Genomic DNA, 12,951 nt, shown 5'->3' with positions numbered 1-12,951 from the left:
GAGTTTATTTCTTTTCATCCGTGGGTGGTGTCGCATTGCATGGGGTGCGGGAGTTGGTTTCATCGTTCACCCGCTGAAAGGCATTGGGGTGGTTCCCAGTGTGGGGCCGTTATGAAGAAAGCTCTAGCGAACCTCCATACACAGTGTTCTGTGAAGAAAAGTTTTCATTTTCTGGGATAAATGCTGAAGAGTGCAATGGCTGAGTCCTGTGGTACGTGCATGTTTAGTTTCATAAGAAACTGCCAAACTGTTTTCAGAGTGGCCATTGCATAATCACACCGGCAATGCGTGAGGCGCCCGGGTTCTTTGCATTCTTGCTGGCATTTGCTGTTGTCTCTCGCTGTATCCATTCTAACAGGTACAGTGATGTCTCAGTGTGGTTTTAATTTGCATCTCTCTAATGGCTAGTGATGTTGATTATATTTACATGTGCATGTTTGCTGTCCCTGTCCTTTCTTTGCATGATTTTAATTCTTTTAGATTTGTTAAGGGTTTGTTTTATGGAGCAAGATGTGCCTATCTGGTGAATATTCCATGTGCACTTGAGAAGAATGTGTGTTCTGCTTGGTCGGATGGAGTGTTCTAGAACGCCGGTTGATGGTGGTGTTCAGTTCTACTACATCCTTGCTGATTTTCTGTTTACTGGTTCTATGGCTCACCGAGAGAGGAGTGTTGATGTCTCCAACTATAACTGTGGATTTGCCTATTTTTCCTTTTGGTTCTGTGAGATTTTGCCTCGTGTGTTCTGAAGCTCTGTTGCTAAGTGCACGCACATTTAGGATTGTTATATCTTCTCGGTAAACCGAGCTCTTATTATCCTGAAATATCCTCTTGAGCTCTGGCAATTGTCTTTGTTACGAAGTCTCATTTTCCTGTTGTTACTAGAGCCACCCTCTCTTTTTATTACCATGTGCACGGTGTCTCTTAATCTGTCCTTTTAACAGAGAGTGGGTTGTTTTTAAAATCCATGCAGTAGGCACCTTTTTAAAAATGCATTCTGACAATTCGTGTCTTTTAATCGGTATGTGTAGATTATTCATGTTTGAGTACTATTCAGCTATAAGGAACAATGGTGATCTAGCACCTCTTGCATTCTCCTCGATAGAGCTGGAGCCCATTCTACTAAGTGAAGTATCCCAAGAATGGAAAAATAAGCACCACATGTACTCACCAGCAAATTGGTTTCACTGATCAACACCTAAGTGCACATACAGGAATAACATTTATTGGGTGTCGGGCAGATGGGAGGGGGGAGGAGCGGATGGGTATATACAAACATAATGAGTGCAGTGCACACCATCTGGGGGACGGACACACTTGAAGCTCTGACTGGGGGGGGCAAAGGCAATATAGGTAACCTAAACATTCGTACCCCCATAATATGCAGAAATAAAAATAAATAAATAAATAAACACTATTGAGAGTAGCTTAAAAAAAAAAAGAAAGAAAGAAATTGTTGATATGCTTTTAGGAGCACGGCTTTGTTATCGTGCTGTTTGTTCCCTCCGACTTTTCTTCCTCTGTTTCCTCTTTCTTGCCCTCTGTGGGTTATTTTCCCATTTTAATGTTACATTTTAATTTACCTATTGTATTTTCGACTGTGTCTCCTCCTACAGTTTTACAGTGGCCGCTCTGGGGATCGCGACACACACACACGTAGCTTTTCACGGCCTGCCTGGAGCCGCCGTGTTATCCTTTCCAGCGGAGTGCGGGGACTCCCTCAGCACACAGACCCCGGGGTGCGTCCCCCACTGCGCGGGAGCCGTCTCAGGCGTCACGCCGACACACGCCAAAACCCCACCTGGCAACTTCACGGTGTTTTCTTTGAGCCAGACGACATGTTTCACCCACGTCAGTGGAAGAGGAGTCGGTTGTATTTACCCGGGTATTTGCCGTGCCCACGGCTCTTCATTCCTGATGCTCCACTTTTCCTCCCTTTGATGGTTCTTTTGGAGTCCCTGTGATTATTGTCCCCAATTTTCCATCCTTATTTTCTAAACTTTTTGTTCTAGAAACGCTCAAGCATCTACCACAGTAGAGAGGATAGATGATTCTATTAAAATATATAACTGTGATGTCATTATTATATGTAAAATGTAACTTCGATTTAATTTCTTAATATTGCAAATATTCAGACAATGATTATTTTGCCCTGATGGTCTCACAGATATATATTTTTTTAATCTTTTCTCTTAAAGCAGGTGATTCGAGCCAGCCAACATATTTGGGAATGTACACATTCCCATTGGTTGGGCACGTAAGTCTCTTCATCGATAGTGTCCCCTTCTGTCACTTTTTGTGTGAAATAGTACCTACAATCACCGTCTTGGCTTGGGGATTGCATCAGAGTCTGGCCATAAGAACACGTAGCAGAGCTCCCGCTGGAGTTCCTCCTGTCTTCAGGAAGGGTGTTTTTTGTTTGTGTGTGTGTTTTTAATCAGTGTAGTGTCATTATTCTCTTGAGTCGGTTGTGGATTTTTCATCTGCTGCTGTTCTTCCTTTTCAGTTATAAATTGCCTTTTGTTCCCCTGCATCACCGTCAGCTGAGGGGCAACAGGTGGACATGCAGTGTTGCGTATTTGGGGCCTGTCACTGACCAGTGGTGAGACACGCATCGGGTTTCAAACAGGAATCATCACAACTATCTTCTCCGACAAACTCGCACATAGCTCACCACGGAATCTGTGAACACAGTTGACGCTTCCTTGTTATTGCCAAGTTCTTTTCCTACTGAAGAGCAGGAAGAGGTGGGTGGGGGAACTGTTGGAGGGGGGCATGTGGACCCGTTGACCTGAGCCCCGGTCAGTACCATTTGAGAGTCTCTGCTTTCACGTGGAAGCAAGAGGCGCTAGTGGAGAGATTTCTAGCACCTAGAGAAGGGGAAATAGGGGCTGGGAGAATGAAGGCTTCTGGTGGCAGACCCACACACAGTGCGTCTCTAGGACAAAGCAATCCCGCGCACACAAGTACAGCCCCGACACTGTGCAGAAGCCAGGCTCAAGGCTCCCTTCCTGCCCTCTGGGACGCAGCTGATTGGGCCTCTCCTTTCATCTGCTCCCTCCGGCTTCTAGAGACGTGGCTGAATTCTGGGAATGACCACGAGCGGGAATGGGCCATATGGTGCGCTGCCTGTCTTCTTGGCTTTACTGTAAAAACGAGTAACTTCCACGTGAGTGGCCACCTGCCCCAGGGCCGGCCCTCACCCCTACCCTTGTCCCCAACTTCATCACATCTGTGCCCTGGCCTCGGTCACTCGGCCTGCATAGAGGACGTGTTTGAGCTGGGCTTGAAGGACGATTGGGGTGTCACGAGGCAGAGAAAGGGGCACACTGTCAGGTCCCGCCCCGAGCTGTGTCGGCGTACGTGCTTTCCAGCCACACCTCAACTGATTCCTTCCCTGTTCCCTGCCCCGGTCTCACCGCTCAGGGCTCTGGCACACGCGTCCCCTCCTCCTAGCTTTTCCCCTGCGTAGCCCAGCCTGAGGCAGTGGCTGGGATAACTTGTGACCTGCAGCTCTCCTCCCCAGGTGGAAATTCGGTTCCCCCGGCTGGGCGCCTGGTGAGGATGCTGGCCACGCACTGCCAGGACCCAGTGAACGGCGTCCGCTCCTTGGCTGTCCAGGCCGTCTACAACCTCTACCGTATCCTCCTGCTGCAAAAGCGAACGCACAGCCCGCTCGTCCCCCTCCCACCTCCGCACACGCTCGTTCCAGAAGAGAGAGGGCCCAGAATTTACCTGAGCACGTCATTTCCCTGGAGGGACCTGCCTCGAAACACCTGCAGTGCCCCTCTTGGGACAAAATGCCTGCTCAGGAAAGAGTTCTTCTGGGTCAGTTCCTCCGTCCGGCTGAGCTTCATGCTCGTGCCCAGTTCTGTCTCTGCTCTGAGGCAGCGAAGTGGGGGCCCTTAGACAGGAGCCGTCAGCGTCCCTTACGGTGATGTCCCCTCCTCCCCTGCAGGCCGTCACCTCTCTCCAAGCCGGCTTAGGTCCCTGGGCGCCTGGGGCTAGGCCAGGCAGCCTGGGAAGCCTTCTGAGAGTCTGAGCCACCAAGGTGCTTGGCTGCTTCCAGGTCAGGCTCTGTCCCCAAGCAAGCGCCAGCCTGGAGCCCAGGAGCCAAAGCACGAAAGGGGTCTATCCGTCCGTCCTGGCCCCTTCCTGGCTAGGAAGAAGCAGGGTGGGGGCGGGGGGACACAGAGGGGAGGCAGGGCAGGGCCTCTCTCTCAGGCAAGGCTGCTGGAGACGCCGCGGCCAGGTGGGGAAGGTGAGGTGGGCTTTGGTTTGAGCCGCGGCTCCATCACCATTGGGCTGTGTGGCCTGGCCCGGTGTCCTTCTCTGTCTGAACCTCAGGGTCCTCACAGAAGAGGGAGAGGGTAAGGGTTGGTCGTCCTGGAGACAGGTGGGATGTCATTTGCTGGCTCTCGTGCCTGGTACACGGACCCTCCCCCGAGATCCCCCGCGCCCTCTGGGCCTGCCCTGCCCTGCCCGCGCCGCTGCGTTCTTTTCAGGCAGCCTCGCTCAGAGCTGCCTGCGGTTAGGGTTAGACAGCCCAGCCTCTGTGCCCTGGTGTCAGGACAGGGACCAGGGACCGGGAAGAGGGAGCCACCAGGCCTCTTGCCTGTCCCCGTCCCCAAACCATGAAGAAGCCGGCTCAGGCAGGCCCAGCCGCGTCCACTAGGTGGCACTGCCCGCCAGTCAGGCTGGCGCGGGACCGGGGCGGCGGGCACCCGCTCTGGACATCTCAGCCACCGGGTCGGCTTCCGCAGGGCAAGCCCCTCAGTGCCGCTCCCTTCCGTCACCCACCCCAGAGCTATCAACCTCTCATAAACTTGTTCTAATACGTATTTTTCATGGAAGTATTATACTTCTACTGTAGAAGGCAGAGTCAAGCAAAAACAGGAAAAAAAATCATAATTCCACCAACAAAAGGTTCATTTTGGTGCATATCACTGTAACAGTCTTTCTATGCATAATTTTTACATACCTGCATATGTATTTTAAAAACAAAACAAAAATGATCTTATCTCTAAGTGCTGTTGTTATAATATGCTTTTTTTCACTCAGCAGCAAAGTGCCATAAACATTTTTCCCTGTCGGCAAGTATGCATTTATTCTCCCAATCTCTGGCTGCACTGTATGCCAGTTATATGTATTCATTCATTTATGCATTCATTCATTCATTCATTTAGAGACAGGGTCTGGCTCTGTCACTTGGGCTAGAGTGCAGTGGTGTCGTCACAGCTCACTGCAACTTTAAACTCCTGGGCTCAAGTGATTCTCCCTTCTTAGCCTCCCGAGTAGCTGGGACTACAGGTGTGTGCCACCATACCCAGCTAGTTTTTTTAATTTTTTGTAGAGATGGGATCTTGCTATGTTGCTCAGGCTGGTCTCAAACTCCTGGCCTCAAGCGATCCTCCTGCCTCAGCCTCCCAAAGTGCTGGGATTACAGGCGTGAGCCACTGTGCCCGGCCATGTGTATTTTTAAGTTCTGACTGGTGATTTTGATGCACGGCCAGTGTTGAGAATCAAATTGTTTAATTTCCTTTGCCGTGCCTACGGGCAGTCTAGGTGAGACTGCCAACGCTGGATGTCATCAGCAGTTCCTTCTCTTTTGCCCATTTGCTGCCAGTCTTTTCTTTCACCTTTTTTCTGGTCATGTGCACTTGCTGCCTCTTGGCCCAGACTTCTCTCCTCCCCGCCCCGCCCGGGCCTGGCTTCCTTTCCCCTGGTCCTCTGGGCGGTCACGAGGCCTCCACATTGTGGTCTGCAGGTGTCTGACTTCGGGAGCAGCTGCTGGCCTGTGCCAGGCGGAGGCTGAGCGGGTGGTGGGTTTCCCCGTGGGGAGGAGCCGCGTCCCGGGAGGGCCGCCCTGGCCCCTGCCGTGTGAGTGGGACGCACACTGTCACCAGGCGGGAGCCCTGTGCCGGCTCCCTCGGAAGCTCAGGGCCCGGTGCTGACGGTGCTCACGCTCTGCCGCCGTCCGACTGCGGTGGGGGTTGGGGATCGCCCTTCCTGGTCTGGAAGACGGACGGGGTAGTGCCCTTGCTGGACTCCGCCTTGCGGAGCATTTGGCCTTCGGTTTCCGCCCCTCCCTGGCTCTCGCTGCGTCACGTGATCCCTGTCATCCGCAGCAGGGTCCTGACCAGCCACCAGCCGCAGGAATTCATGCACCGAGAAGAGAGCTGCCCCTCCCCCGCCAGCCTGCCCCCCCAGGCCTCGGCTGGGGAGGGGCCGCTCAGGGGGAGCAGCGTCTGTCCGTCTGTCCAGCTCCTGCCACCCCTCACCCTTCGCTGTCGAACAGGTTTCTGAAAACCGCAGCATTCCTTTAGGGCCAAGCGCACAGAGAGCCGTGCGTTTCCCATGGTCCTCTTGCCCTGGGTTAGGCCCTGGGGCATCTCGAGGGGCACGTCTGTGGTGCTCAGTCCCCGACCTGCCACAGCAGGTGCCCACCACGGCCCTGGGAGCGGAGGAAGGGACTCGGTGCCATGGTGATGGGGAGTCATCTCGGGGCGTTTGCACTGGGAGGGTCGGGGAGGTGGTCGGTCGCCAGAAGCAGCAGGGCGTGTTCGGTGGGGGGCGGCACGGTCCACTCTGACTCCCACCCGGGGGAGCCACTGGGGGTCACGCTGTGGGGCTCTGTCCTGGGTTTTGAGCCCCAGGATTAAGAAGCCATTTATGGGGATGGCTTCCGGGGCTGCTCCATGGGGGGCTCTGGGTCTTCCTTCCTCAAATGGACGAGCAGGTGGAACCCTCTGGAACCTGCGCAGCGTGGCTCCCAGAAGGGTAGTCTGTTTCTTCCCCTCCTGCGAGTACCAGCATTGGGTCCATGCCCGCAGGGAGAGGGGTGGCCTGCGGGGCCTCCTGGCCACCAGGAAGAAGGTGAGCGTCCCTTCAGCGGCACCTCCCGCTCATGAGGACGGTGAGACCCAGAGCTCTTCTCACGCTCAGGGAGTCCGGATGGTTGGGCTTCTCCTGGGTCCTCCGCCCAGCGCTCCCTGGCCCTGACTACACAGGATTTCCCCAAAGCCCGCAGCTCCGTGAGGTGCTCTAGTCCCCCAGCTGGGACACGCGCGGGAGCAGGCCTGAGACCCAGCGCTCTGAACCCACCTCCGGGAGACATAGTGCCTCCAGATTTTCCAGGAGCCCAAGAGCACAAACCAGGTGCTGACGGCGTGTTCCAAGTGCAGTGAGGTGAGAGAGTCACTCTGAGGGTGGGGTCCGAGGCAGCGTGGGATTCCCAGGGGGACATCCAAGCTGTGGCTCGGGAGCTCTGGGCTGGGTCTCTCCCGCAGCGCCATGGCCGGTGGGGTCCAGGTGACAGGCCCTGCTCCTCCCTGAGGCCAGTAAGTCTTGGTCGCCTCCCGTCTCCTGGGGCTGTGGCACCCAGCCGCCCGCACTCCAGTCCGCTGGGCCCTGCCTGTTGTCTGCTGCCGTCCGGTCTGCGGCCAGCTGCGCCTCAGGGTGTGTCCGCGGAGGGGCAGCGTTTCAGCAACTCTGCCCCTGGCCCTTGGAGAGCAGGTGGGCAACTAGCCAACCACAATGCTGCCAGGACCCAGGCTGTTGGCCCAGACCGGATCTTAGCTGAGCAGACCCTTTCCAGGTGGCAGGAGTCCCAAAGAGTGGTACACGCAGCGCCTGGTGCGCGGGGGGAGGACGCCACGCGCCCTTGCTCGAGTCTCCGCCCCAGGAGCGTGGCCATGGCGGGCACGCCCTACCGCAGTGCAGGTCTCCAGAGCTACAAGGCAAGGCGGCCTACCCGGATCAGCCCCTGTGAGTGCCTCCAGTTTTCCAGAACACTCGAGGGCAGCGGGGAGGGGTGTCGCCCTAGGCCGGGATGGCAAGGCCTCCCCGCTGGGCCTTCACCCATGTTTCCTGTCCACTCAGAGGTCTGGCCGCACCTGCACACCCTCTCGATCGCCTCTGCGGTGTTCTGTGGCATCGGCATTGGCCCTCGAAGCCTCCTGATCCGGCCCTGGAGCCGGCAGGGTCTTTTCCCAGGGAGAGCAGGGGCACTAGGCAGGAGGCAGGAAGGGGCCCTGGCAGGCCGCCTCCTTCGCCCCCCCCAGCCCAGAAGCCCAGGGGAGGCCCCCGGGGAGGAGGGTCTGGGTGGAGGCCGCTGCCCAGTCCACAGGTAAGCCAGGCCGCTTGCTCTCCAGGTGGATGGCTGCAGAATGCAGTGGCAGGAAGGAGGGGCTCACCTGCCCTGTCCCCCATCTGAGGGCTGAGGAAGGGGAGGGGACCCGTGGGGACATACCGTGGGGGGCAGGTCTGCCGAGGAGCCCCAGCCTGTGCCCGTCCAGGCAGGGCCGTCAGGCCCCCACGGGGTTTTGCCAGCACAGCACTCCCGGCCAAGCCGCCAGCCTGGATCTGAGACCGCGTGGAGGGAAGGCTCCCCCTGGCCCTGCCCTGGCTGTTAGGCAGAGGGTCAGTCCTGCCTCTTCCCTCCCCAGGGCCTCCCCCTCCCCAGCCTGGTTTCCCACGCCTTCTCCTCCCTCAGATCCATCAGAAGAGCCCGTCTCTTCCTGACGCAGTCACGCTGCTGGCGCCAGGCCCTTCCTCTGCCCTGCCGGCTGGGCCTGGCCCGCAGGGGCCCTGCTCAGGGGAAGCCCGGGGGTGAGAGTGGCGTGCGGGACACAGCCAGGATCCAGGCACAGGGAGCGGAGCCTGTGGGAGACGACCAGGCCAACCCTGAAGAAACAGGGGTCCCTGCCATCCTCGGGCCCACCCCAGGGCAGCCCCTCCCTGGAACTGGGTCCTTCTTCCCAGCAGCCCGGCTGGGGGGCAGGTTTCCCGCCTGGCCTCCTGCAGCATCTCCGCCCTGCCCACCTTCTCAGGCCCATCTGCTTCTGCCCTTTCCAGCTAAAACAAGCTGCTCTAGACCTTTCACCTTCTCTTCTAAATTTAAAATGTTCCCCATTTCTAGCCCCTGGCGGCCCCAGGGCTCCTCCTGGCCAGGGCCTTCTGAGTGCCCCCAGCCGCCTCACCCCTGCCGCAGCCTGTGCCCTAACCCTAACCCTAACCCTGCTCCACCACCCTCCCTCCACGCTGCCCTCCTCCCTCCCAGCCACCGGAGCAAACTCCAAGACACCTCTCCCTGACATCAGCGATTATGCCCAGGGCCGTCGGGCTCTCAGTGGGACTATTTTCAGAGACCCCGTGTCTGTCACTGGGATGTTTTTTTCTGTGGGAAAATATCCCTCCCTCCCGTCTGCAAGAGCTGCCCCCGCGGGCTGCACCTCGCTTCCCTCCTACCCAGAAGAAGGGGCCTTGGTGCCCGGGGTGTTTTGCCCACTGCTGGGAGCCGTGGGGCGGAGGACGGTCGCAGCTCTGAGGGCAGGAGCACACCCTGCTCGGCGACCGTTCCTCCCTTAAGAGCACACGCTGGTTTCTGCAGTTCTTGGCTGAGCTCCTCTCCCGACCCGCGCTGCTCCCATCTCTGACGTCTCTTCAGGGAAGGGAAGAGCACTCTGGGGGCGCCTGGCAGCACACGGTCTCCAGCCAGCGTCCTGTCCTTCAAGAAGGTCCCGGCGAGGGCAGCGCCCGGGCCTGTTCCGGGGAGGACGTGCGGCAGAGGCCCCTGGGACACGGTCCTCCTCGTCCTGTCCCTGCAGCTGAGAGGGGCAGGCAGGGGTGGGACGGACACGGACACTCGGGCGAAGGCGCTTCCTGCCCCGACCCAGGCCCCTTCCCAGAGATCCCTGGGAGGGAAGAGGCTGAGGGGAGGGAGGTCGGAGGGGCAGCCGTGCACCCACCCGTGGAGACACAGGAAGGAAAAGGCAGAACAACACGCAAGACGAAAATAGCCCAAGGCCCAGGGAAGGCAGCTTGTTAAAGACCCCAGATCAGGTCCCCGGCTTGACCTGTGGCTCTCACTGCAACACAGAAGCCACCGGTAGGGGCTCAGTGGCACGTGCGTCCCCACCCGAGACACTCCCCACAATCCACAGCCACCGCGTTCGGCTTCGGTCTGTCCCTGGACCCAGCACTGGGCACTGACCAGACAATGGTGCCGTCTGAGGCGAACTCTCACAGCCGCCCCAAGACACAGGCGTGGGGGCGGCCCCACCGCACACGTCAGAGCAGGACGCGGGCCGCCAGGGTCCAGGCACCGTGTGACAGGCTCTGGTCTCCGTCTCACAATATCTCAGGCCCACGACCAGTTCCTCGGACAACGCTCGGCAGGGTCTGAGCAAATTCTGTCACCGCCGCAGCTGGCTGAGCTTGGAGAGGAAAGCTCCGCCAAGCAGTCCCAAACCAGGAAGGAGCCTGAGGCCCAGGCAGGGCTCCTTCCAGCCGGCGCCTGACAGGCAGCAGGAGGCGGGCGGCTGGGGTGCAAGCCCCAGCGAGGGGTGGGCAGCGAGCACCCCGGTGGTGTGGAGGTGAGGTGGTGCTTTCCTTAGAGCCTCCTACTGCAGTGGCCCCGGGTCCCCTCACCTTGTTCCTGCTCCTTCTGTCCTCCTCCAGCTGTGCCTCCTGGGCGCTGCCCCCAGCTTGGCAGCTGCACTCCAGCAGGGCGGCCCGGCCACCTCCCTGGGAGCTCCCCAGACTGGGGCTGGGAAGGGAGGAAGGGCTGCTCCGGCGGGGCTGGGCTGTGGGACGGCCTCGGGGTGAAATTTGCAAGTGTCCGGGGCTTCACTGCACGGGGCCCGGACTTCCGCCACCAGCTGGGGAGTCTTGTGTGCGGACACTGCCTGTCCCTCCCCGCCTCATGGCCGGGTGCCACCCCGCAGAGGGGCCTGTGGGTCACCCACGGGCTGACAGTGTCTCAGCTGGACAACGAGCCCACACAGGTTTCCGTGCCGTTGCTGGATGCTGGACATAGACCAGGAGATGTAATGCTGACACTGAAATTTCGTCATCTCGGGGACGCTGAATATTTCATTGCTGTAGTTTTCCGTTTTCTTAGCAGGTCCTTTTCTTCCATCGGTTTAACCGGGGATGGAGGACCCAGAGCCCCACTGGTCCAGCTCCCACCACCCTGGAGGTCAGAGCTCTATAGACAGTTTGAAAACCACTATTTTACGAGCCCAGCGGAACAAGATACTTGAAATGAGAACTTTTCTGAAAATCTAGGATTTATGACCATTTAACAAACCTGCAGAAGATTCTTCAGGAATCCAGAAATTTGGCAGGTCGAGGCACCCTCAAAGAAAGCCCCCCACCCTGCGCTGTCCCCACCTGCAGGAGACAGTTGCTGGCGCCTTGGCCCGCAGGGTGGTCTGGGGTGGGGGTGGGGACCTGCAGGACAGCCAGCAGGCCTCGTGCGCACCCCTTGGAGTGGATGGAGCCCTCGCCTGGAGAAGAGCCCTGCAGGCCCCCTCCTCCCAGCCGCCCTCCCCTCCTGCCGCTCCAGCTGCTGTCTGTTGCTGACGGGCAGGACACGGAGCAGGCCCTCCTCCACACCTGTCTCCCGCTTCCTCGCAGGCACAGGGTGTGCTGGGACTCCCAGGCCCCCTGTGCCAAACCCACTGCCAGCGCTGGCTCCCAGCCCGGTGCTCCTGCTGCTGGAGTCCGCCGCGTGGGCCCCACCTAAGCCCCGCCAGGCCCTGCAGCGCCGTCTGGCCACAGGCTCTCAGTGGTGTTGCAGAGCAGCAAGGGCTGCTGGGAAGACTGCCGAGCCCCTCCCCCGCAGCGTCCTCAGGCTCAAGGAAGCACCGAGACTTCCCCCCGACTTCCGCTGGGGGAGGGCTGGAGACGGCAGGGGGGGACGTCAGTGCCAGCCAAATCCACCCACCCCCTCCCAGTCAGTATCGTCTTGGGGGTCAGACGCTCCCAGCAGCGGCCCCCCCAGTGTGCGGTGGGTGTGGCAGTCGGACCTGCAGGGCCCAGCCATCCTGGCAGGGTGCCGGCTCCGGATCCCGTGGTTCTGGGCGCCCGTGAAGATGGAGCCGAGTTCCTGCAGGCGCCCTGGAGCCGGGCACTTGGCGCCGGAGAACACCTGTGGACACGGCAGCGGGAGGGGTCTGAGAGGCTCCAGACAGCCGAGGGTTGGGTGGCAGGTGGGGCTGGGGCCGAGGCCCTGGGCGGGAGGAAAGCCCGAGGTCTGGATGGACAGCAGGGGCAGGGACGTGGGCAACCTCAGACACGGGAGACGGGGGCCCTGCCCGCCAGCCAGGGACACGGGGGAGACGGGGCCCTGCCCGCCAGCCAGGGACACGAGGACATGGGGGCCCTGCCCGCCAGCCAGGGACACGAGGACATGGGGGCCCTGCCCGCCAGCCAGGGACACAGGGCCATGCAGGCTTCCTTGGTGGCTTCTTGCTGCCTTTGATCTTCTCAACTTGGCCTGGGCCAAGGAGACCCTCTCCCCGACGGCCTGCACCTGGCTCCGCCTCAGCTCTGCTGGCTGGACATCCTGCCCGAGAGGAGATCCCAGAGGCTGGGGCTGCTGCCGACCCTGCAGCCACGCGCACCTCTCCTTCTGACCTGCCAAGATGGGGCCTTGGCCACGGGCTGGCACATCAGTCCCACCTGCTTGTCAGGGCCGCTCAGCGCTGCCCAGGGGACCTCTCCAGGGGAGATCCGAGCCGGAGGGTCTGGAGTCGACTGAGTCCTGGGAGCTCGCAGAGGGGACGGGCAAGCACCCTGGCCCCAAGCTGGCACCTGTGCCTGCCGTCAGGCGTGGGGCGCACAGACGGCACCCCGGTTGCTCGCCTAAGCGCGCAGCGAACACGCACCGCGCTGCCGTGTGAAGGGCAGGCCTGGCCTCGGCAGAGGAAGCGGCTGGAGTTCGGTGAGGCCGAGACTGGCAGGGCTGGACCTGGACGCCGTCACCTGAGCTCAGACCCTGCCCTGTGGACAAGGACGTGCCCTGCGCATCGCGAATGGCGACAGGCTCTCTGTGGTCTGTCTGCGCACCTGCCCCGCTCTCCCCCGGTCAGGGCGGGCTCCGCAACAGCAGCCACCCGCTGTTTCCTGCCCGTGCCCAACACTCTCGTCTCAGGGCCTCTGCGT

At 59.6% G+C, this 12,951-nt stretch overlaps 1 protein-coding gene across 1 annotated transcript in view; it reads left to right on the top strand.

Moving 5' to 3' along the window:
- Nucleotides 1-11,530, top strand: part of LOC105812903 (olfactory receptor 2M3-like) — a 16,827-nt gene extending 5,297 nt beyond the window's left edge. Inside the window, exons 2-4 of the mRNA XM_012647450.1 lie at nt 3,527-3,640; nt 7,882-8,128; nt 11,422-11,530. Of these exons, the coding sequence (XP_012502904.1) occupies nt 3,527-3,640; nt 7,882-8,128; nt 11,422-11,530 (470 nt within the window). The remainder of the gene's footprint in view (nt 1-3,526; nt 3,641-7,881; nt 8,129-11,421) is intronic.
- The last annotated feature ends 1,421 nt before the right edge of the window (nt 11,531-12,951 follow it).

The sequence above is a fragment of the Propithecus coquereli genome, unplaced genomic scaffold (genome assembly GCF_000956105.1).
Source record: "Propithecus coquereli isolate 6110/MARCELLA unplaced genomic scaffold, Pcoq_1.0 Scaffold269, whole genome shotgun sequence".
Classification (NCBI taxonomy): Eukaryota; Metazoa; Chordata; class Mammalia; order Primates; family Indriidae; genus Propithecus; species Propithecus coquereli.
The sequence above is the reverse complement of the archived record's forward strand: the minus strand, read 5'-3'. Positions and strand labels throughout refer to the sequence as shown.